The 26,392-nt window shown below is 39.3% G+C and overlaps 1 protein-coding gene across 6 annotated transcripts in view; it reads right to left on the reverse strand.

Moving 5' to 3' along the window:
- The window catches only part of INPP4B (inositol polyphosphate-4-phosphatase type II B), a 345,020-nt gene that overhangs the window by 117,638 nt on the left and 200,990 nt on the right, over window positions 1-26,392 (reverse strand). For all 6 annotated transcript variants that reach the window (XM_049814712.1, XM_049814711.1, XM_049814713.1 and 3 more), the window contains 4 exons: window positions 22,147-22,197; window positions 18,741-18,820; window positions 3,229-3,340; window positions 713-785 (listed from right to left, as the gene is read on the reverse strand). In XM_049814712.1, the coding sequence (XP_049670669.1) occupies window positions 713-785; window positions 3,229-3,340; window positions 18,741-18,820; window positions 22,147-22,197 (316 nt within the window). The remainder of the gene's footprint in view (window positions 1-712; window positions 786-3,228; window positions 3,341-18,740; window positions 18,821-22,146; window positions 22,198-26,392) is intronic.

A 26,392-nucleotide genomic window follows, 5' to 3' on the forward strand; every position in this document is an offset into this window, starting at 1 on the left:
ACATTTCTCCTCAACTCTGTGCAGCAAATACACAGAATTCTTGACAGTGCTGTAGTTTCAGGTGACCCATGCAACATATTTGTGACATTGTTACTGCAGAGTAATGGAGATTCATAAACTTGGGCTAATAAAACTTTTATGGTGCAGCATATCAGCATGTAATATTTCTCTATATAATGAAAGAGAAATAGATCTAGTTCAACACTGTACACGCAAGCCCAGAGCTGACCTAGAATTGAGAATGTCTTGCCAACAGCTTCCTTCATTTTAGGACATATAGCTTCCAGATCAAACTGAAATTGCCACTTCATCAGCTATGAGACAGATTAATTCTCCAGGGTATTCAATTACAAATAAAGCATAATTACTTTAACAGAATGTCATGCAATGACATGACAAAAATTTATGAGGTTAATTCCATGCCCACCGAAGTCACTGACAGTCTTGAAAATCATTGAATGGTAAAGATGTAGGAGTGGGAGATTTTAGCAGTGTTTCAGAAAGCATAATTGACATACATTTCTGAAAGTTTTCCTCACATTTCTCAGTAAAATGATACTGTCAAATATGTATAAAACATTAAATTATTAAACTTCAAAATTTGTGCATCATTTGAAGAGCCTTTTAAGAGCTCTGCCCCGAATCTTGTTTTTTCTTCAGGATCTGACATAGCATTGCAACAGCCATCTTTTATGGATTTTAGAATACTTACCTGCATTTAATGAAGGCGAGTTGTCTTTACCACTTATGCCTTCAGCGGTTGTACATTCACGAACCAATGCACACTACAAAAGAAACGCAACCACAAATGTATCATGTTCAAGTGTTACAAGGAAATTCATAGCAGTTTATAAATGGCAGACTAAAAAACTGATAATATAACCTCCCAACCCTTAATTATAATTTGCAGTTTTCTCTTTATATTTCTGTTCCAATATACTGTAACACAATCAGAATTACAGCAGAGAAAATGGCAAAATATGATCAGCTATTCCATAATAAACCAGAAAGTTTTCCTACCAGTACAATGGCAGAGGTTGAAATAATTTTTGACAAGTTCTGTGCTTTCGGAGAGGTTTCTTTTGACAAGGCAGTTTTCACATGCACAGTGTCAGAAAGCATTCAATGAATTTTTAAACAAGGGAAAAGCAGAAACCGCAAAAAGTCTTTAAAATATGCTCACAGTTTGTGATTAAAGTCATTTGTTATACAAGTGAATTGGAAGATTTCTTTTATAAGCTTAGTGTATAAAAGTATAAAACGTTTATGGAAAAATCAACTAGTGTAAACCTATGTTAAATGAACTAGGAAGTATATTTTTAATACTCCTCCTCCCCCCAGTCAGAAAAAAACCCTACAGATAGCCTCTAAAGGTGATAGAGAGGTTCCCAGAGCTTCCCCAGTTTCTAGATGTCCTGTTGCAGAGCTTCAAGAAAGAGCAAGACATGATGTACTCTCTACCAGTTGATATCTCAGATTGAATTTAACTGTTACCTTACTCTTCCATGAGGAATTACCTGCACATAGTTTATCTAACGAGTTAGCAAACCTAATTCAGAATTTAGTTCTTTGAAGTAATTCAGTAACTCTGCATTCTCACAATTGCATCCTCACTATGAATATATAATCCAAGACTCCATGATGCAACTAATCTATAAAAACTAAGGACTCCTTCAAAGACTACAGAAAACATAGCTGTCACAACGCTGTTCTTTCTTGACGAGTATTAGAAGCCCCTAGAAAAATGCTCTTAAAGAATTCTGGCTCCCCCAAGCTAGACACAGCTCATTAATTACATCTTAAATAATCGTGAGAAGTTCATTCCACATTTTGAAATGGAAGAAAAGCAAAATGAAAGAGAAGGCTGAAAAAACAGTTCATGTTGCATATCTTGTGGAAGTTTTATAGTACAAAGCCAGAAAAATTTCACAGTGTTTGTTGGCTTCTTTGGAACTGGTCCCACTGGTCCATTGTTTTAAGAGGGCATTGAAGTCTTTTGAAAAGAATGGTGGGGAAAAAAAAAAAGAAAATGTAAAATCTATCCTCAGAGTTTGCCCCAAAAGCAGACTGTTTTGGCTGAGCAGAAAAGGTATTCAGAGCAATGCCCTTTTCTCCAAAAATATATTCTTATATGTTACTTCCAAACAAAAAAATGCAGTCCTTAACTTTACGCTCCCTGTAGCGTTATCTAAAATTAGTTTTTTTCATGAAGAACAGAATATACCACAGTGTATAGTAGTACGCCATAGTATAAGGGCTGCAAAAATTCTGTCAGTGAGAATGGGACTGCAGAGGCAGAGATGCCAGGAGGAGGCAACTCTGTACGGGTATGTCAGTTGCCATCAGCCAGGGACCCAGTTAAAGAGATCTTTTTTATTAACTGCAAATCATTCAAACCTTGATTTCCTCACTCTGAGCAGTTATTTCTGAATTTCTCCCAAGCCCAAATCTCTTGGCATCATAGACACGCTCCATCCCTTCCACCCTCCCTCCTTTGGTTCTTCATTCCTCTCAAATCCACTCCCCTCATATCATCTCCAGCTTCGGTCTCCACTGCTTTTGCCTATAACAACCTGCCTACTTAAGAGCATTTTTTCGCTTTCTGAGCCCTTCTGTCCTTCCTCTCGTCCCACACCATGAGCACCCCAACTCCGAATCCCTACGTGCACTCTGGTCAACACTGTCCTGTGCTAGCACTCTGAGGCACCATTGCTGCACCATCCCTCCCGTTGATTATCCCCAGCCACTGTGTGCTCCCATGAAACGTAGCTGAACCTGCCCCTTTGCAAGGGGATTCACCTCTTCTTCGGCTTGCCTGTCTGTCATTCTTTCCAAGTTTTCAGTATTGTGGGCACAGGTTGCACACAAAAATCCACGTGAACAGGACTTCAAGGGCAGAAAACAGAGGAACTGTCCAAGGGAAAAAGAAGTCAGATTTATGGCGTCTCTATGGACAGCTTTTTGATCAGGAGTGATTAAATATGGTCAGTTGAGGTCAAAATCAGCTCTTTTTTTCCTAAAGAAGGGGAGGGACTAGGAAACTGAGGATAGAGTATTATTCTGCACATTTTCATGAAAAACTATTTTAGTTTAGGGAGATTAAGTGTACGTAATACTTTATTCCAGAAATTTTTGATTAAGTCCTTAACCCAATTTGGAATTAGTAATTTAGGCATTTGGTACAGCTGATCATTCCAATTAACCTTGTGCAATGAACTGAGTTTCTACCTTTTGATCCTGGCCGTCTGTTGTGATGTGGTCCGTTTCCTCATCCTCTAGCTCTCCCATCTTCACAAGATTGACTTCAATGGTACCAACTGTCTTTCCACCATCAGAAGTCCTAGAAAAAATCCCCATGATCAGGTCATTTGCAGCATCACAGTCCTTCAGTAAAAATACTGTCAGTAAACGTTTAGTCCCTTCTCCATTCTGTATAGCTACAGTCACCTGTATTGAACTTGTTATTTACAATCATAAAGCAAATGTTAACAATAATGCATATTGTAATTTCTCCAAATTCTTTATAGCAATGAAACTTTTCATCACAAAACTGAGGATGGATAAGTGCTATAAATGGCAGAAGAATCCATGAACACTGCCAAGTTTTCATTCTAGACATTATTCTGTCTGTGGACTGCCAGAGAAAGGGCTGTAACATTGCACCAATACCCCACTTGTGACCCGCAATCTCACTGCACAGTACACTGCTTTGTTTCCTAACATAATATATGAAGAAAGGACATGCTCAGTATATTAATAAACCTCCTGCTAAACCAAAATAATGAAACTAATCTGAATTTCACTTTTCCTTTTGTAGTCCCTTTGCAAAGTAATTATTTAGAATCAGCCCCATTTCTTTAACTATATAGGAGAAGATAACAGTTCCAGGTGAATTCCTTTATTATCGTCTCTGCAAATAGTTTAGTTCCATTTAAGCAAGATAAACGGCAATTCAGATTTACATCTCCGAACAAAGAGTATTGCTCACTAGCTTTTGAAAGAAACAAGGGTTTAAACTCCAAAGAGACACTGAATGCTTTTTTCAGCTTTCACTGGTAGCAAAACACCAAGATTTACCACACAGTCTATCTCCCAGGCTTATTCTGAACAGCTGGATTTTTTGAAAGGAAGGAAAGAAGGGTAACAGATCATTTAATAATAATGAGGAAAGCATAACAGCAGCCACCAAGCAAAAGTCGGCAAAAGGAAATGACGAGAATAAGTTTAGCAGAATTGCAAAAGCACAGAGAGGAAGAAGAATGAAAACAAATGGGTTTGGGGCAATCCTGTGTATAATCTCAGAAGTGAAGATGAAAAGTGATGAGGCAGCACAAAGGAATACAGAGAAGAGGGACTAGAGGGCTGGCAATAAAAAAGAAAAACTTACTTTCAGAAACAGTAATATTAGAAAAAAAGTGTTTCCATTAAAAACTGCCATTTTCCCAAGGCAATCCTTGCTGCGGGAAAACATCAAAAGCCCCTTCAACAGAGACACCCTTCCAGAACTTCAAAAAAACCAGTCCTCCCATTATATTAGTACAGGAAGGAACCCCCCACCCCAAACCAGGGGCATCTCACCAACCAGGAGAAAGACTGCAGCCCGCTCACCGGCCAGCTGGTATACCCACGTGCCCAGCGCGGTGCTACGCGGAGGTACCCCCCCAGGCCCGGTTGGCGCCGTACCGCTCAGTGCGCCAATTCCCGCTGCCTCTCGGGTGCCGAGAGCCCCCGAGCAACACCGCGCCGACATCTCCCGCTCTCGGGCAGGGCAGCCCCAGCTCAGCTTTGCCTTGCTGCCTTCTGCCGTGCGCAGGCTTTCCCAGAGCGCTTGCTGGTGCCCCAGGCGGGAGGGCCCTGTCTCTGCTTTGAGCTCCCACAATTTTTCGTCATCTGTATTTCTGCATGCAGTATAAGGCCTTAATTAAGCCAGAGTATGCCAGCTCTTTACACTGACTAGAGTTAAGCACGTACGTTAGTCTTTTCAGGCATGGATACTGATTTATCATGCTAAATCAAAACTACCATTTTTTACAGTAAAGTCTCAAAATATAGCTACCCCCAAGCCTCAAATTTAAATAATTATTTTGGTTGCGAACCATTATGCTTGAATACGTGACTCAGTAGCATACACTCATCTTGCAACTATATAAATTAAATATGTTCTTATATAAAACCCTGCAAAATACACGCAATTCTTCATATTTTACATGTGTCACTACTTCATTTGCTCTAAGCCAAACTCATTACTGACAATAAAGGAACAATTTAAAATGAACCACTTCCAGATAGCCTTGCAATCAAAGAAGCCTACGCTAATTAAAAAAGAATACAAAAGAAAAGTAATGAGGAAGAAGGGTTCAATGTCCAAAGGGTGTTTATGAGCAAAAATACATAATAATTTTGAAATGCATGAGAACAACTTAGGTGTCTTCTCTGAATGAAGAAGATTCCCCTGCGTTGCTACAGCTTAGTGGTTTGACTTCATTTGTTTTCTCCTTCCTGTGTCAAACGAGCAAGCAAACCAGCCTACCTCAACGAAAGGACTGCAGCATTTCCAAGGAGAAGGGGAATACAACAGATGTTAGCAAATCACATATACCTTTAAAAATCAGAGTAAACGTGCGGCTGTAAGACCGAAAATTTTTCAACAGGTTAATGTGTTCTGATCAAAGCGTCAAGTGGATGACCTCATTACTGGGCTGGCTTAAACACGCGACAGCACTTTGCTGTTATCCTGGTCTGAAAGGAAAACGTTGGATTCATTTGACTTCCAGAAGCAAAATCCTGCCCACCGTTTTTTTAGGGAACACATTTTTCTAAGGCCAAAGAGACCCGCAAGTCTGAGACTAACTTGCATAAAACAGATCTGATTTCAAATTACATCAGGGTAAATTAAAAGTGTAAACAGACATCCAGCGAAACAGAGCTCAATTTGCAAATGAACTGATACAAGCCATCAAGGCAAACAAAATAAAAATGGAAATGCCAGTTACATTTTCTCAGACCTTGTCTCCCTTTCTTTAGAACACTAAATATTCCTCCTCATTGCTGTTACTAGAGGCTTGGCCTCAATATGGCAGTGATCACTGCATTGCTTGCCTGCACAAGTAGCAATAGGTATTTGGAAGCTTCCTCCATACACATTTAAAAATATGACTAATTAATTCCACTTTATGTCAATTTTTTTCAATTATTTTCTTCTCAAAATCACTCCTGTTCTGATCTAATACATATGTAAGACTACAACCTGAAACATGCAGTATCTGCAAGAGCAGGTAATGCAACAGAATAAAACTAAAGAGTGTGACTGCTGCATCGTAGTTGTACTCCTTTCCACATGGAAATATGAAAACACAGTTTAAAAAACAACAAAAAAACCATTTTCTTTTGAACGTTACAGGCACATAAATCAACAAAGAGCACTACAAATGTCCAGGGAGAAACTGTCATTAGCTGTGTCAGACACTGTGAATTTAAAATACCACTGGTGCATGAGAGTCTTCAAACAACAGACATGTCATGCATTTAAAACTTCCAAACAACATCATGAGATTAAAATTTCGTTTGAAAGAAAATTAAAAGTGAGAAACAGAAGTGATGCATTGGGAAAAATAAAAAAAAACACCCTAGCAATCACACTTAAATAAAATAAAAATCTATATTATTTTACTTTGCACTAACAGAAACAGTATTGTGCGCGCACACACGTATGTACACACTTCATGCCATTTGCCTGGACAGACAAGAAGAGACAATCTCACACATACACACTGTTCAACAGAGCATCAGGAGAATAATTAATTGGTTTTAGGGTAGTTCATAATGCATTAGGATAGAATCAGCTTATTTGCTGTAGTTTAATAAAGCTGAAAAGTGCACTCTGCACTCACATGGTGCAGTGAAGACTGTCCCTGCATCGAATTGCTTGCAGTCATGAGACAAGAGGTACTATAGACCCACAGGACAAAGGACTGCACCTTGACAAACCTGCATAGGGACAGTGGGCATGGCAAATACACCAATAAGAGCAACAATGAAAAGTGTCGATGTGAAGAAGCCCACGTAAGGCTCAAACTCTAGCTGGCTTACAGAGTTGGAAAATTGCTGATTTTTTTTTTTTTTTTAGCAGCCTGGGACAAGGAGCACCAATCACCTATCTGTCCACAGAGCATCTGCATTTGCAATATGACCAATGAAAAGGAGACAAAGTGTTAGAAGAGTGATTTCTAAGCCAGATTTAGAATCCAGTGTCATATGACGCAGGCTTCAGCAGCAAAGCTGGCAATGTTTCACTCTATCCCTAACCTTTAGTCCAATGTGACTACATACTGCAGTGCTTCCTCCACCTACCACAGCCATAATCCTGTGACAGTCTGCATTCACCTAAGCTGGAGTCACCAGTGACCCATCTTCTGATGAACCTTGCGGAGGTGATTCTGAGTGAAACAGTATGTTTTGAAATTTCAAAAAAAAAAAATCCTTCTATCAGCGTTAAAAGCAATATTGTTGTTCTACTCGCTGAGCCAAACCCAGAGACTTTTGAAGCAGCCATGAAATCTGCTCAGGTTTAAAACCACAATTACTTACTAATGCTTCTAATATTAATTTAAAGTTTATTATACGTATGGATTTCCTTACCATCCCAAGTCCTTAAGGATCACCAGGTCAGTATAAGTTCCCTCAAATGGAAAGAGGGAAGGAGCTAGTCAGCACCATCCTGAGCAGCAGGAATATGTGCCCACCTTAATACTTCTGGTGATAAAAGGTTGACCCAGGCATCTGGAGAGAAAGAAGGTAACAAGCTAGCAGTGGAAAAGCAAGTGAGCTAGATGGACTGAGAATAGCAGCCATTTGCCTCCAATGCTGTTCTCATCAAGTTTCATTGCTGCATGTTGAATATGCAAATTTAGGCCCACTAATTGGTTCCCGTGGCCATACCTTTCTTTCAAAAAAAAAAAAAAGCTCAAGAACACAAAGAAAGAGAAGCAGAGTGTGCATTTGCATAGCTATGTTAATTATAAAAGATAAAGTAACTACCTGCCTGAAAAGCAAACTGCATTACTTTCAGTCTAGCAGGCAGCCCCTTTCTCCAATGCATAATACACAATAAATGCCATTAGTACAGACCAACATACATATTGTCATAAAATAATTTTCTCCACCGTTGCAATATATTTTGAAATATGGAAGCACAAAACTATTGTACTTGCATAGAAATGTTTATTCTGTGAATTCACAGTAGAGTCTATTGCAACCAATACCATTTTTAAACAAGTCCACTGATAAATAACATTCTGTTGCAGTCTAAGGTAAGTAAACAAAGTTTTGCATTGTTCAATTCCTTCTCAGTTTTCATGATTTCAATGTACTGTTGATTAAGCTTCATGTCAAAACAAGTTTCACCTCAACTGTACAGGAGGTTTGCCTGGCTTATAAAGCCAGGCTGTTGTTCACCTGCTTCCTGGGGTGGATGACATAACATGAAGCAGCCAAGAAACAATTTCAGGATGGAGACCAAGTAAAACTAGTTGAGGGCAGACTTGTACTGAATTTTAATATGGAAAAGCAGCTAAGTATATAGTATTTTATAGTCATCATTTTCTAAAGAAGTTATATGCACATAAATGACTGCAAAAATTAGTGTGCCACTTTCAAATTCTCTGTAGTTAGTTAAACAATGGGAATGTAACTATTACTGAAGTGCAGTTATGTGTCTTCTGGCCCACTGAACAAGATGCTTGGAGGACAGTGTTAGGAGGGAGGGAAGTTGGGGAGACTTTCTTTAATGGAGTCTTGGAGTTATTTTTTTGAACTTTCCAAAAATAACTATAGGTTATTTCCTTTATTTAAAGGAAATAGGTTCAGTCCTGCCCAAGATTAATAAAAATAGGACAGCTAAAACAAGCAGATTGATAGATATTGTCCTAGAGGTCAAATACAGCCACATGTTTAAAGAAAGTCTGTACAGTACCTGACTGACAGACAGACATCCACAGGCACATGCTCTCAGATAATCTGTATAATTTACGCACTACAGCCTAGTTCTTGTTTTTGTGTGGTTAGCTCCATCGCTACAAATTCCTGCTCACAGGGGCCAAAGGATCCGAGTGGTATTGATATTACCCTAGTTTCATATTGAAGTAGCCTACTTACACTTTTGTACTGTCTACGAAGAGGAGCATCTCAGACAGATGGACCTTATTTTCACAGAGAGCACAAAAGAGCACTATTATCTTTTTCCTTCACTGCTTCTTACGTGTAACTTACTGGAAATCATACCAAAATCACCCGAGCTAAAGAGGACCTTCCTGAAAACAGGGCAAACTACCACCACAGGGAAAGCAGCTAATGGAAGTACTAATTGCTAGCCCTTTACAAATGGCCATAAGACCTCAACCAAGCAAAGAAACACATTACACTGTTCTTAAAAGAAAGGCATTGGCAAAAAGATCCTCTAGACTGAACTTAAAATGTAAATAAACTAAAAAAAAATAAAATAAAATCAGCATTAATTACTAAAACAGCAATCAGCATACCTAACTCTCATTTACAAAGAAAAAAGGATGTATGCTTGCTTTTTTTAAAAAAATTGGATACACTGCAACATATAGTCAATATTAAGAAACATTCTACTACTGAATATGGCTTCTGTTTTATTCAATAGTCCGTTTTATCCTGCTCATCATCACAACCCTATGAGAAAGCTGGAAGCAAGTGGCATTGCATTACCATTACAAAATGAAACATTCAAGCCTATAGAAGGCATTTCTACTTTTATAAATTTCATATTGGAAACTGCAATCCCAAGACTCTAGTTACTAAATTCCTCTGCCAACATCAGCTGTGTATTTGGTCAGAATTGAAGCAATTCTACAAATTGACCCATTCAGGTTTTGATGATTAGATATAGGTGCACACATGAACAGTAAACACTCAGCCATCAGTTTAGGGGACCTTTATAGAGAAGAAAGGACAATCAAAATAAAAACTTCTTTTGCAGAGGTTTTGTAACTTGTGTCCCTAATCACTATTAAAGGTATAACGGCAGGGAAAGGGAAAAAATAGAGCATAGTATGTCAACAGTAAGGAATTGTAGATGTATGCCACCCCTCCACAACTGAGAAAAATACTAGTATATTCCTTTAAGAACACTTTATATTGTTACACTGTACCTAAGAAAGACAATTGCAAGACATAACAACTGAAAAAAACAGTGAAAAAGTAACCAGATTCTATAATTACTCCAATATTACAGGGCACACCACAGAGCTATTTCTGGATCCTTTAATCTCTACTTCAGATCTAACAAAGGAATATCTCAATCACAGGCACTCCCCGGTAAACTTCCACCCAAAGTGTATCAACAAGAATTAAATAGAATTGCATGCTCTGACAAGGCCCTTGGTATATCCCCTATCCTCCTGAGGGATACTAATATAATAGGGCAATTAGAGGAAAGCAAGTTTAGATTACTAGACTGTTCTGGTTAAACTGCCATTGAGGAAACATGGAGAATTTTTCCTGATTTTGTGCAGCTGAATATCCATAATCAGGAAACAATCCCACATTTAAAAGATTAGGATTTTTTTTCTTAAAAAAAACCACAAACAAAACCCAACCAACTAAAACCTACCATTTAATGTATCTGCAAATTAATTTGAATTGGTATAATATTTGTCTTCTAGTGTTAGCTGCACAAAGAGGACATACAAGATTAAAAATATTAATTAAAAGCAAATCTGAAAAGGCTTAGAGGTTCAGCTGAAACTAACCTGGCAATCTGTCATCTATTCCTTATTAGTTATTCATCTGAACTTTTTGTTTACAAATTAGATGGATTAGATACAAAGCACTTATTCTTTTCACAGTTTTCTGAAACTTGACATTCTGCCAATTATTATGGCACCTGTCAGAGGCATTCTTTCAGATCAAGTTTTCAATATGTCAATCACAGAGACAAGGTTTGTCCCAAAGAAATTGAGACAACTTGAAATTCTGTAAGAATGGACTCTTACAAACACTAAGTTGGTATTTGTTTATCTAGACATACATTTCCATAAAGAACAGTCAGTTCACATTTTATCTGATCTGTTTTGCTTGTTAGAAAACAAAGTTATCTGCTTGTTAGGCACTCCACTTTCTGTGTTTGTGAGAAATTAAAATCAAAGCATTTTGTTAACTTTGCCCTGTAAACTACACACACATATGTAACTACTGTTGTTATAACAGGAAGGCAGGTGCAGTAATAAAACCAAAATACTTCAGGAATTTTCCGTTCCAAAAAGTGCAGTGTCCTTGACATAGTGACAGTGCCACAGTATCGCTGAATGGGTTGTAATTTGGGCCTTCAGCCAAATCAAGGCTGGCTTCGTATGCACAGCATAAAGAATGTAACACAACTTTTCTACAGCACCTATGCACAATATCTCAGGCAGAACATATCTCAGTTTTCCTAGTCACAGCTTCTTTCCTCCCCAGATTTTGCCTGTGTAGAAACATGGTGAGTTTGGGAAGTTGCTTTGTGAAGCTTACCTGTACCTACCCCACTAATCCCAAATAAGCCTCCATTGTGCTCGCAAAAATCAGCTCAACAAAATCCCTGTGCTATGTAATGTCCCATGAATTCATTCTGAAAATCACCACCTAAAAGGCTTCCCCCTAACCTTCAAAAAGTTTTGATTTGTATCTTAATTAATCTTAAGCCATGCAAGTCAGTATCAGGGGTGAATTTCTTTCTTCGGTGCACAGCTTTAAGAAATATCTGTTCAGCTCAGCCCTAGTTTTTGAACACTGGCTCTGACTCTGCAGATCTGTACCCCGTGTCACTAGAGTTGTACATCACCCTCCCACTGCCATTTGAGTTTGGCTGCCTGTAACAATGAGTTTAGGAGACTGCAATCAATTTCACATGACAGAAGCCTTGAGTCATCGGGTCCACCACCTTTAAACAAGCTTAGTAACCAAACCAGCAAACTATACAGTGTTAATTCTTTAAACCACACACACCAAATGAAACTGAGAACCTTATGCTCCTTCTTAAAGGAAACTTTGAAGAACATCCCATACCTCAAGTTCCCTGCAATTCTTCCATAGGTTATCATACCAAAAAAATCACTAAACTTTTCTAATCTGACACATGGCAAGCTCCAGCTTAAAGAATTGGTATTTCATTTTGACTTTGTGCATGGTAGAAAAAGAAGCACTTCAAGTTGACATCCAATATACCTGAAGTAATACAGAGTTTCAAACACAGTCAAGCAGCAATCATAGAATCGTAGAATCACTTAGGTTGGAAAAGACCTTTAAGATCGAGTCCAACTGTAAACCTAACACTGCCAAGTCCACCACTAAACCATGTCCCTAAGCACCACACCTAAATGCCTTTTAAATACCTCCAGGGACGGTGACTCAACCACTTCCCTGGACAGCCTGTTCCAATGCTTGACAACCTTTTAAGTGAAGAAATTTTTCCTAATATCCAGTCTAAACCTCCCCTGGCACAACTTGAGGCCATTTCACCTCATCCTATCGCTTGTTACTTGGAAGAAGAGACCGACCCCCCACCTCGCTACAGCCTCCTTTCAGGTAGTTGTAGGGAACAATAAGGTCTCCCCTCAGCCTCCTTTTCTCCAGGCTAAACAACCCCAGTTCCCTCAGCCGCTCGTCACAGGACTTGTTTGTAGGGTTCAGTTATATGGAACTTAGTTATTGGGCCTGAAAATAGCTCATGGTCACAAGACTGTTCCAGGTGCCTTTAGAAGGCCTTGAACAGAATAAATAAGAAGATAGAAGAAGAAAGACCCCAGTTAGGAAAACACAGGTGCACATTCCACGATAAAGGGAACTTGGCACAAATAACCTCAATTCAGGGGCTTATCTTGACCAATTGGACTAAGACAAGTCTTCTATGCTTTAATTAACACAACCAATTATGTCTTATGCTTGTGCGCGTGGACAGTACCGATGTAACCAATCACCGCTTATGCTTGTGCGTGTGGACACCAAGTGCTTGCATGTAGTAGTCAATCAAAGTCTCTCAACAACTTCGAGAATTGTATAAAAATGATTAGCTAAGCTCAATAAACTGGCAACTTTAATCATCACATTGGTGTTCAATCGTCCGGGCCCCGCACGGATTAATCCCTAAACCCTACATTTGGTGACCCCGACGTGATCCGAAGAGGAACAAGAGGCAACGCTACTGAAAAGGCGGGGGAATTGCCACGGACCACGGTGGCTTGAAAATAGCGCCGGCACTGCTCAAGAGAGGCAGGGAGAAGCAGGTAAAATCGTAAGCTTACGTTGATAAAAAGGGCAGCATGGGTATCGCAGCATCTGCGAGGGAAAAGGCAGCCAGAAAGATATTTATGAGGCTGGTTGAAAAAACAGAGACAAATATTAAAAAGGACAGAAACCTTTCAATTAGTGTGGGTACAGCTTTTGAGCTTAGTACCTGGAAAGCTATCGGAACCTCCCTATGGGATGAAATTAGTGACGGGTCTAAAGAAGTTAAAGGTCTTGCAACTTTATGGAAATTGATTAAGACAACTCTGCAAGAAATGAAAGCAGATCGTAAAGTGTCTGCATCTGCTTTTGCTGCTCTCTCTCTCCAACCGCAAGCGCAAGGGAAAAGCGGGGAGAAAAACATAATGCAGCGAGAGAGACTTTTTGGAGCTTATCCGCCTGCTCCTGTGCCCTTGACTTCTGCTCCACTCCCTGGGACTGCGGATATTAATCAGCCATCTGACAGTTCCCAAGCCTCCCTAACTGTACGATTAAAGGAAACCCTACAGAATCAGGGAGTGAGTAAAAATCCGCCTACAAGAAAACAGCCCTCAGATACCACTGTTCAACATGAACAAAGTATACCTAGCATATACCCTGATTCAAATAATGCAAACAAGGACTTGGCTACTCTAATAATAGAACAAAAAGAGACAATGTTAGAATTGTTAAAGGAAATGCGGAAAAGAGACAGGGGTAAAGGTGGGCAGCCATTGATGAGAAAGTCATATGAGAAAGCAACAACTGCGATCGTAGAGAGTATGGATTCTTTTGCTAAAGTGGTGGGCAATGGGGAAGAAAAATCCCCCAGGGACAAAATGCAAGGACTGATTGACCTGTGTGTACAAAAGGGGGAATTAATGCCCTATGAGGGGAAAAGGTCTGAAGGGAGATACGAGGATAGATACAAAGGAATGCAACGGCTAACAGACCCGCCCTCACGAAACACGGAACCAGCCCGGGCAGGACCCCCATCACCACCACCCAGCGATCCGTCTTTTTCGCCGGGACAACGCTGGCACGGGATTATCAAGCAAGCCACTATAGAAGGAGTCATACTGCCACCCACTATCAGCTCATTTCCCGTGTTCACTGAACCAGGAGGAAAACGACAATGGGCGCCTCTGGACTGGAAAACGGTTCAAGAACTGCAAAAGGCCATCATGCAATATGGAATAGACAATAAGTACGTACAACAAATGACACAACAATTTTTCAAGGCACAAACCTTAGTGCCAGCGGATATAAAGATTTTGGTGGAAATGTTCTTCGAACCAACTCAGAGGTTGCTGTTTCACTATCGGTGGAGACAGAAAGCAGAGGAAGCCCAGGTGAGAAATTTAGATGCTGGGGCACAAAATTCAGTGTTGATATGTTACTCGGCACGGGACAGTTTGCTACTGGTCCCGTTCAGGCTGCGTTAAGACCAGAGGTTTTACAGTTGGCACAACAACTAGCTCTGGAAGCTATTTCAGAGGTGCCGCAAGTGGGTAAGCCGGTTCCACCCTATTCTCAAATCATACAAGGGGAAGAGGAACCGTACATGAAATTCCTTGACCGTTTGAAAGCTGCTGTCGATGCGTCACCCACTTTAACCCCCGAAGCGAAAGCTGCGGTCGGAAACTACTTAGCTATTCAAAACGCGAATGCAAAATGCAGACAAATCATTGCGTCGTTTCCATGTACAGCTACATTAGTGGATATCATCGAGGCTTGTAATCCTCGATGGATTTACCTCTAATACAGGAACAAGAGAAAGCTAAAATACATGCTGAAGCTCACGCTGCAGCGCTCGTGGTAGCATTGTGACCAATAGTGCAACAGGGAAAAGGAGACCGTGGCCCACAGAAAGACCCCTTAGCGTGTTATCGGTGTGGTCAACCAGGCCATTTGAGGTGTGCATGCCCTCAACGCATAGGAACGCAGCCTCGATCTATGCCAGCACTAACTAACAGCAGTCAGTCAAACTTTCCTGGGGTCTGTAACAAGTGCGACAAGTTCGGACACAAAGCCAGTGACTGTCGATCAAGGTTTAAAAAAGACGGAACACCGTTAACACTATATCCGGGTTTGCAAGTTGCGGAAGCCTCTGTTTGTCCACAAAAGCTGTCCCTACACAAAGACATATGAAATATACATGGTGTACAAAAACTTGTCGTAGACCTACATTGGATCCGGCCTTATTGTGGTATCACAAATACAGACTTACGACCACTGTTGGACTTATTGCGGGGCAGCAATAGCCTAACTTCTGTACTTCAACTAAGTGCACCAGGGTGGCAAGCCTTGACAGCAATTGAGCAAAAAATCACATCATCCATGGCTGGCAGATACATCCCTGATTTGTCCATAAATTTATACGTATATAACTCAGATAAGGAAGTTGCGGGAATTTTGGGTCAGTGGGATGAGCAGCGGAAACAAAACCCATTGGTAATACTAGAATGGATATTCTTGCCTGCTAGCATGTCAAAAACTGTGGTTACTAGAATTGAAGCTCTGGGAAAGTGCATTCAAAAAGCAGGGGTAAGGGCGATACAAATTTCAGGGAGGCAAATGGACAAAATCATTTTACCTATGTCACTTGATATTGTGAGTAATGCCATGACGAAAAATGACTGCTTTGCAGTAGCTCTGTGGGCTTTAAGGGGGAAGTGGATAATCCGAAGTCATTCTGTCAGAGGGGTCAGTACAAGTGCTCGAGTTATTAGCCGTATTCTCTGTTCTTAAAAAGTGGGATAAAAGACCTGTCAACATTATTTCAGATTCTCAATATGTCGTGGGGATAGTCAAACGTATGCATAGGTCCCTACTAAAAACTGTAAACAATAAGCAGCTGTTTATGACACACTTGAAATTACGGATATTAGTAGAAAAACGGACAGACTTATTTTTATCGATCATGTTTGTAGGCATACAACGCTGCCGGGATTCATTGTGGAAGGTAATGCGCGCGTGGATCAACTGGTAGTAGCCAATGCAAACATCTATTTTAATACACCCAAACCTGATTTGTTTGGACAAGCACTCCTATCCCATAAATTTTATCATCAGTTGGCAAAAGCGCTGAGTAAACAATTTAATCTTCCATTGCAGCAAACCAGAGCTATTCTTGCTGCTTGCCCAGACTGTGCGAATATTCCAAACTTACAACCACAAGGGGTGAACTCCTGGGGATTATCACCATTGCAAATTTGGCAAACAGATGTTACAGAATATCCCAGTTTTGGGAGATATAAATTTATTCATGTATCTATTGACACATATTCGAACCTTATGTGGGCTACTATTCATATATCAACCAATGCTAAAGCTGTAATTAAGCACCTTTTGGCAGCATTTGCTGCCATGGGAGTGCCAACAGAAATTAAAACAGACAATGGCCCAGGATATAGCACACAGTCATTAGAAACATTTTTACAGATGTGGGGGGTAGCTCATAATTTTGGTGTACCCCATAATTCTACTGGTCGAGCTATTGTTGAACGTCAACATCAGACCTTAAAGGATCGTTTAAACATTTTAAAAACGGGGGAAGACATGCGGCACTGTACCCCCCAAGAGTTAATAAGCAAAGCACTGTATGTTTTGAATTGGCTACAGCCACGTGGTACTGAGGATCAGATCCCAATTAATAGGCATATGTGTGGGAACAAAAAAGTTGATAAAAATCAGCCGCAAGTCTCAGTATTCAATCCAGTTTTACAGCAGTGGCAAGGACCTTGCAAATTATTTACGTGGGGAAGAGGGTATGCTTGTGTTTCCACAGGTAACGAACAACCCCATTGGATACCGGCGAAATGGGTCAAGCCATGGATTGAGCGACCAGATGCCACAGACAACTCAGAAGAGCAAGAGCAAGAGGCAGTGCAGACATCAGCAGGTCCCAAAGCCCTAGATAGACCAACTAGACAAATCACGACGGAGACCGGCAGTCAATGCGGAGATTAAGAACACATGTAAAAAACATGGAGTATGATATCGTTTTTGGATATGTATTTTAGTGCAAGTGGGTAGAAAAGATAGTTAATCATCAAAAAAAAAATTTTTTTGTAACCATTGTAACAGACATTCAACTAATCAACTAACCTACTAACCTATAACTAATCGTATAGAGAATAAGCAGTTTAGAATAAGTGCTTTAGAGAATAAGCAAATATATATGATTTAATGTTAATCAGCACTCGGCGAAACATTACTCATAAGAGCTGAGTGTGGAAGTAGTTTTAAGATACCTCATATGTAGTCATTTATTCATTAATCAAAAAAAAAAATTTTTTTTTGTTAACAGTTAGTTAAAACTAAAATTAGAAGTAAGGTCATAGACTCAGTTAACAATCTAGAAATAGGGCGATGGGACAGTCCATTTTTCATTAATAACCTCGGGGCGAGATTATGCTTGTTTTTCACAGGTAGAAGCCCACGATGGACTTCTGTTTGATTTATACGACCATCATCATCTGAAGCATCATAGATGGTGCAGCAATACGAATACCACCTCAGACAAAAACTAATGCGTAGGTCATTTTAGCTAACATAACAGGTTAAAATTCTCAGTGCATTACAACTGCATCACAAAGCCTGTGAAACAATAGATAACTATGACTCGTGCATGCGAGTGCATGCGTCATAGGTTTTCAATTGAGGCGGATTTTGGCAGCCGCTGGCCACGTGTGCTAAAATCCATTCCTCTGCAAATGTATAAATACCGGGATTTTCCTAAGAGCATCAGGCTGGTGTGCAGCAAAACCATAGTTGCCTCCGTAGGGACACCCACATAAAACTGACACCTACTGATTGCTGGGCTAAGTTTGCGGAACAAGACAGCAATATGTTTTCCAAAAAAAAAAAAAAAAAAAAAAAAAAGTGAGAGAGGGGGAGATGTAGGGTTCAGTTATATGGAACTTAGTTATTGGGCCTGAAAATAGCTCATGGTCACAAGACTGTTCCAGGCGCCTTTAGAAGGCCTTGAACAGAATAAATAAGAAGATAGAAGAAGAAAGATCCCGATTAGGAAAACACAGGTGCACATTCCACGATAAAGGGAACTTGGCACAAACAACCTCAATTCAGGGGCTTATCTTGACCAATTGGACTAAGACAAGTCTTCTATGCTTTAATTAACACAACCAATTATGTCTTATGCTTGTGCGCGTGGACAGTACCGATGTAACTAATCACCGCTTACGCTTGTGCGCGTGGACACCAAGTGCTTGCATGTAGTAGTCAAAGTCTCTCAACAACTTCGAGAATTGTATAAAAATGATTAGCTAAGCTCAATAAACTGGCGACTTTAATCATCACTTTGGTGTTCCGTCATGCGGGTCCCACACGGATTAATCCCTAAACCCTACACTTGTTCTCTAGAGGCTTCACCAGATTTGCTGCACTTCTTCGGACACGAAATGCTGTGGGTTATTAATTCAACATAGTTTACAACAGAGGAAAACACCTACCTGAGTGTAAGGGTCAACTGTTGCTCCTTTGACTTTACCAAGTCTCCTACTCTAAAAGTTGTACAGCCCAGGAAGCTTCGCTACAAAACAAAGCAGAAAGAGAAGATAACATCTGTATTATTTTTTTAAGTTTTCATTGTTACTTGTTTTGGTCGCATACTTGGAAATCTTTCTTTGGTACCTAGAAAAATATTACATTCCAGTATACTAGGTTGACACACTATCCAGTAGAAATTTTTTATGCACCTGTAGCATGATTATCAGTAAATTATTAACCTCTGGTTTTACAGGCAGGAACCTCTCTCTTTTTCATTAAGAACAGTCTGACAACCTGACAAAATAACAGGTTGAAAAATGTACAGCCACAGGAAAATTTTTGTGCAGTACAAGCATTTGCATCATCTTCTTCCTATATTTACAATTTCTAGATTATGAAAAATGCTTAGTTTTCAGTGTTTTAGAACAGTTGTTCTTACTATGGTTTTTCCCCAACCCTTAGGCACTACTATCTACGTATTCCAGATATGAATGTACTTTCTATGAAGTTATTTCTACACTGAGTTCAGCACAAGTTTATTAATGGAAATGTTATGTTCCTCTAGTTTATGGCAGTGTTTGTAAGTACTCATTTCCTTTATTTTCATTGTAATGTGGCCCTATTCATTGCAGTACAAGTGCAGAGAAACATGCTAATGAAACTAAAACATCTAAAGTTAAATTAAGCTATGCCACTGTATCTTTTCCTTCTATCAAAATCACCTTCACACATCATCAAGAAAATAGTGCAGAGGAAAATAAATGCATCTTTTGCATTTTGGTTATTTTTTTAACCTCCGCTCATATTCTGCCGCACATTGCTAAAATCTCATTTGGCCAACTTTGCCAACAGTAGTATTCTTGCCTGGGAACAATGGACTACAGCCATCTTCTACCCATTCATCTTCCAAACATACAACTCGATATCACTTGCTCTGAATAAATTATAATGAGATCATAAGATTAAGTTAAATTTTTGCAAGAAAACATTAAGTACACAAAGTTTGTTTTTATTACATTATACTAATTTTACTCTACTGTTGGAATGGCAAAGTAAAACTCGAGGCTAAATTATATATGTTCTTGGATATACACATTAAAGAAGAATCAAGTTGCTCTGAGTCAACACAGGCTGCATGCAGAGAGCAACTTTCCTGTTCATGGAAAAAGAGGAGAGAATTTGTTGCTACTGAGAAGCGTAACTTCCTCTGGTAAAAAAACACTGGGCAGCCTGTGCTCTTTCAGGAAGGCCAGCTGGATATTGAGTGTTTGAACACTAACAATAAAGCTCTACAATAAGATAGGTTTCTTTGCACATAAAATGTACAGTTCATCTCAGTTTAGGTAAGCAACAACACTGATCTCCAATTTGGTAAACTAAGTCATCGGTTATTCCTATCAATGATACAGGCTTAGATTTCCTGTGCTTTCATTGGCACTTAAGCAGCAGAGGAAAAAAGACACAAGCTGAGAGTCTAGGGAAGGCTAGGAAAACAGTGGATTTGGGAAGTGCTGAACAGGAAATAAGGAAGAAAAAAGGCCTATAAAAAATATATAGAGAAAAAAATACCGCGGCCATACAAGCAAAGATAATGGTTAGTTTTCAATGCCAAAATGAAACATGTACTTTCACAAGGAAATACGTCCAGGTGTGACACACGGTGATGCACAGCCTTGCTAGAGTGAACACACTGACAGTTCTGTCTTCCTTTAGATCAGTCAACATGACAGCGTTTATTCACTGAAACTCTGTGGTGGCACGGTTAGCTCAGATTAGTTATCTTCCTACAAGAGCATATCTTTCTTGGTACAATAAGAACACATTCTACAGCACAACATCTACATAGCAGCCTTTATTCTGGCATTTCATGGCATTTGTGTGCTTGTATTTGCATCCCTACCATTTGGAAAAAGGGAGAGGGTTATTTAGAATGAAACTGATATGGATTGGGTCACTTGGTGCTTCTTTCTGCAGCACAATAAAACTATAAATCCATTTAAGAACCCTAAGTTGGAGTCCTCATGATCAGGGCTAAGAAGCAATCACACTGCTCTCTTATACAATCTAGGAGCTTTGGTCATTGTACCCACTAACCACCTCTGAGTGTCATATCTAGTTCTCCAGGGTCATGAAATTAAAGGTGAATAATTTTATGGGCTTAAAAAAATTCTATTTATTTGTCAGTTTCATATTTTTATACTTATTTAGAGTAAGATTTTCTTTGCCTGACAATGCGGTTCAGAGTTATTTGTAAAATTAAATAAAATTGTGGAAGGTCCCATGACCCAAATGATTAAAGTTATGCTAATGTTCAGGGGGTCTAATTTCAAACAGTGCTGCAGAATACTTTTTTCATACTGATTTAGATACAAATAGTCTACCCTGGGGCCTGAACTGGCAGTCTGCAAACCAATCTAACTGCACGTGACTTGGAGAGGCTTGAAAAGTAGGCTTTAAACAGAACTGCTGCTGTAATGCTAATTACAGAGTAATATCCCTCTGTAATTTTGCTAGTGGGCTACTTACGATTATAAATCTAAAGATATGTGCCTTAAGTAGTTTGATAAATAATCTCAGCTAGGCAAAGAGAAAAGTCTCTATAATAGCCATATGAAAAGTTGAAACACATCAATTATTTCACCAAGACTGAATTTGCTGCCAAACTGCAGATTTTTTCAAACACTAGCTAAAGTCCTGGAAACTATGCCAAGGAAGCCCTGGTAATGCAGGAAAGACAACACTTTAGGCTAAAAATTTCAAAATCCAGTTACTTTAAATGTTTGCATACATAGGTCTGATACCTGCACCAGATGGTGTTTGGTCTTTTATTCAGCTCTACCAGGACCAACGTTTCCCACTCCCATGAGGTGTCCATATTATCTGGGAGATACTAGCTTTCTCACACCCAGAAATGACATCCCAATATCTTTGCCAAAAGTTCTATAGACCTACACAGAAAAATAAGTCCTCCATTTGTCACCAGTGTAATTTCTTAAAGTGAACCCAAAGTCAAATCCTACAGCAGAACATTTTATGCTCTGCACAGCAAAACCAGAAGGTGACAGGCCAGGCTCATTGAGGCAGTACAATTCCAAGCTCTCAATCTCATCCAGACTGCTTGTATGGCAGTAGCAGGAAGTCTAGATAGTTGTGCTTGCCTCAGGATAATTTCAGTTGAAAGGATTTTCAAGAAATATGTGACTGGGATTACATCAGTCACTGAGACTATTACTCCTGCCTTGATTTTTTATTCATTTAACCCAGCTCTTGTTTAGCAGTTAGGCAGAACACCATTATTCTTCATAGGGTGTCTGTGTCTGCTGATGAGGTGAAAAAAAAAAAATCAATTAATGAATAAAAATTGCTTACTCCAACATCTGCTCTTGGTTCCTTGTGATCAGGTAGGACACTGGTGCGGACCTGAGAGAGAAAGAAAAAGAAGAAGAAAAAAAGGGAAAAGAAACATTACTTTTTTGTTGTTACTTTCCAAAAAGAATGGGAGAAGTGTTTGTGCTTTTTCCCCTCATACTTTCTACACGTTGGAGTTAAATTTAAAGGGAAATCTATATAATGTAATAACAACTAATAACTTAAGCACAACATCTTCTGGTTCCTGTGGAGAAAGTCTCTCACCCCTACCCATTTATCATTCTGAACTTTCCTCATTCTCTAAAGGGGGAAAGGCTGTGCTCAGTTGTTCGTTTCCTAAAATCAGACTCTTTGGCTCTAACTTGAATGCCAGGATTCTTCATCTAGAGCTGTTATCTGGGACCAAACTTTTCAACCACAAATGAAAGAACACAGTACATTAAAAAGTATTTTCTCCACATAAGTATTTTCCTTTGCCAGCTGATCCACAGCAGATATCCTGATCCCCCATCTCACACAATGTATGGCCCTGTCTCCTCCTACCACTTCCTGAGCACCTTTGAGGTGACAGATATTTGTAGGAAAGTCCCTGTCTTCTCCCCTGCATGGGACCTCTAGCTGTCCCTGCGTTTTCTGTAGGGTGGACCTGCACACAATTACTTTCATTTCACAAGAAAAACTATGGGACAACCTGACTTCCTCTTACTTCTGTATTTCTGACAATACAGTACAGGTTGGGGGGGGGGGGGGGGCGGGGAGAACACGATTTAGTGTCTATATAATTTATTGTTGAATGTTGGTTGAGAACAGAGTAAAGAGTAAAAATGAGACAGAAAAAGTGTAAGAAAACCTCTGTAACACCCCTCTAACATGGTCTGCCTGAGCCAAACCAGCCCATTGGATCAGCTTGCTGGGAAAAGGATGCCAGCTTCAGCAACGCACAAGGGAGGCATGTACTGAGCATTCACATCTGTTCGATTACCTAGCCTAAATAACAGATATCCGTTTACAGCACGGCCCCCCAAGGACATTTTTTTGGCTTGATTTCAAAGTAAAACTCCAACTCATTTTGCAAATCTGTCAGCAAAAGACGCATTTTTGTCCCATGACCTTAAATGTGTCCCTCAATTCTTTTATTCTAGCTGCAACTTACTATACAAAAAGAAAACCCTTCTTAAAAACAAAGAGAATGTTACTTGTCTGTTATGCTAAATACAACATGTTGTTAGAATGGGCCAACCAAAAAATCTACCACAGAGACATGACAAAGTAGAACCACAGCTTTTCTCAGTCAGCTCTTATCCCTTGATTCTCTACAGCAAGAACATTCCCCCCCCCCCCCCAAAAGTCTGACTACAGAAAAGAAATACTATAATTAATTTAATGAAGGCCAACATACTTTAGAAATCTGTGGGAGTCCTCATTTGGATGTAATTTTACATTTGGACTTTTTCCACTAATAGAACAGTAGCAACTCTAAGGCATTTGGCTTTCTACCGAATACTAGTACAAAATTTTTAACACAAAATTTGTATCTAGAATTTACCTGTAAATACTTCAAGTCACAAATTAAAATAAAATTACTGATATTTCCTTGTTGGTGATACCTGTCTTACCCTTTTAGGGGCTGGAGAAATGGGGGAAATAACTTACAGCAGATTTGTTTCTTAAAAGAAAGAAGGGGTATCAATGCCAGGCCAAAAATTCCATGTCATTTTAAGATGCTAAAAAGCTGGTCTATATGCTAGCCTCAAACAGGTAACATCTGGCCCAACATGGAAGTAAGGTATTGCCATTTTCTAAATTATTATGGATATTTACTCAAGAAACATGAAAAAATAATTTAAGAATTACCCTTCCTCTTCATCATTGATTTATAGGAGATGCATTTGTAACCCAGAAGCAGTTCAGCAAGTATTTTAAAAACACATGTAATTGTTTTTCCAAGATACTAAGCTGTACTTTAAAGCAAGAAGCAGCCCAGGTATCTTTTATGATTATTGACATCAATGGAATCAAACATACACTTAGAATCACAGAATATTCATTCCTTTTTTTGCTGGATAAAGTCTCAATTCAGGAGAACACATTTCTATTTTTCTGACCCAGCAGCGAAGTGGAAAGGGATGCCAAAACTTGACAAACCTACAGTACAAGCCTTCCATGTAACAAAAAAACAGTTTGTAATTCCAAATGGAGCTAAATAAGGGAAAAAATTCTGTTGCTTGTTTGCAGTTCCAAGTTCAATTTCATTAGTGTCACAATGAAAGGAGAAGAAGTATCCACAGACTTCAGTTTTCATTTCTAAAATACTTCTTTATTCAGCTACATATTTTGTTTGTTTGTTTTTATTTGGTTTTAACCACTTCATAACCAGTAGTCATACAGCCAAATGTATATAAATACTGCATTCGGTGGGACTGGCATTAGACTGTGCCTCTCCTCTCTGAAATGTATTTCTTTTGAAAGGAAACTGGATTTTTTTGATGCAAGTGTGTGCAATTTTTTTTTCAGAAACAGTTTTAAAATACTGATTAAAAAGAGAAGTTGTACATGTGTATATAAATGCATATATGGGAACTGTAGTCTGGTCCCTTTCATGCTGTCTATTGGTTGAGTTCCCAAACATGCTTAAACTCTCAGAATACTGCAATTATCAGTCCCATTATCAGATGTCCACATAGGCCCAGGCAAGCATCATTACAAAGTCAGACAGTTCACAACCAAATATAAAACACAAGAACTCAGCTCTAGTCCCAATCCACAAAATGAAAGAGAAAAAAAAAAGGAAAAAAAAAAAGAAATACAAAGCATTTGAAAGAGCAAATATTCTCCCAGTACATTACCTGATTAAACAAACTGCTATACTTTTTAAAACCTTGTCATAAACCAACTTTTGCCTAATGACCCAGTAGTATTCTAAAAAAACTACAAAATATAAATGCAAACAAAAAGGCAGATTTTAAGCTCAAGCATCCATTATTCCGTTAGAATTTCAGTTTTCTCACTATTTGCTCTAAGTTTTCCTGAGCAAAATGCAAACCTCTGAATGGTGAGTTTATTCAGAATTGCGGGTAAGACTGAACTTCCCTGGAGTAACACACATTACAGCCTTACCTTCCCAGACAAAAGATGTATGAAGAGATCAGAAAAGTAAGACAGACAGCTTGTAACCTAGGTCAAATGCAAAATGTTTATGATGAGTATTCATTCCAGCGATTTAGTTTGTAAAATAATACAGATATCTTGTATACACCACAGCTTGTTGTACCAGGAAGAACACTAGTGCACTGGAGTGGATACTCATGATACATTTTGTTTTCTTTAAGTTTCATACAGAACAATATGCAATGAGTAACTATCCTTACACTTTCTAGTGCATTTACCACAGACATATCCAAGTGTCAAATTTCTCTAGGCATAAATGCTAAATTCAGCTTTAATTAATTGTCCTTTAGTATAAGGCAGCTTTATATGATTAAAAAGAACATTTCTTTCAGTCATTCATGGCAGTCTAAGCCACATCCACGCACATGGTCAAAGTTCAGAAGACTGAATCATTATTATTACTGAAACTTTTGTGCTTGCCCTTAATGAAAGCGTTTGCATTTCAGTTTATGATCAAAGGCCATGTTCGGAAAGCACTTAACTTTTGCAAAGAAATAACGCTAGATCCTTTTCTCAGTTACTCTAGATTTACCTCATCAAGTCACCAGTGGCTTCCAATGACTTCCCAGTACTTATTGCTGTCAGCTGCTCAAATGCACTATTCTGTCACCATTGTTATATGCTCCCGGCATCTCAGAATACCTAGGTACACACCACATCAGGCAAAGCATATGATAAGAGAAACTACTGAAAGTAGTCACTGAAAAATTGACTTATACTCTTTCAATGTAGCACCTTCTAGGAAGGCATTCACAATTTCACTCCCTCAAGTAGAATTCTGGCAGTGGTGTAAGAACACAAGAGATGCAGACAGTTTTACCTTTACGTTACCTGGAGGTGCTCTGGCACAGTGACCATGGGCACCTTTCTGTCCCCCCCCAGGCCCTTTTGCACAGGAAGGAAGCCTTGACCTCTGCTAACACAACCACCACAATTCCACAGACAGCGGCTACGGACAGTCAGTCCTCATCCTCACCACCACCACCTGCCTGCCAGCCACTCAACACCACCCATCAGAGTCAGGGAGTAACTCTATTTCGTGTAACTTTCCAGTCAAAAAAGTTGTACCCTCATGTAT

This window comes from Accipiter gentilis, chromosome 12, assembly GCF_929443795.1.
Source record: "Accipiter gentilis chromosome 12, bAccGen1.1, whole genome shotgun sequence".
NCBI lineage: Eukaryota > Metazoa > Chordata > Aves > Accipitriformes > Accipitridae > Astur > Astur gentilis.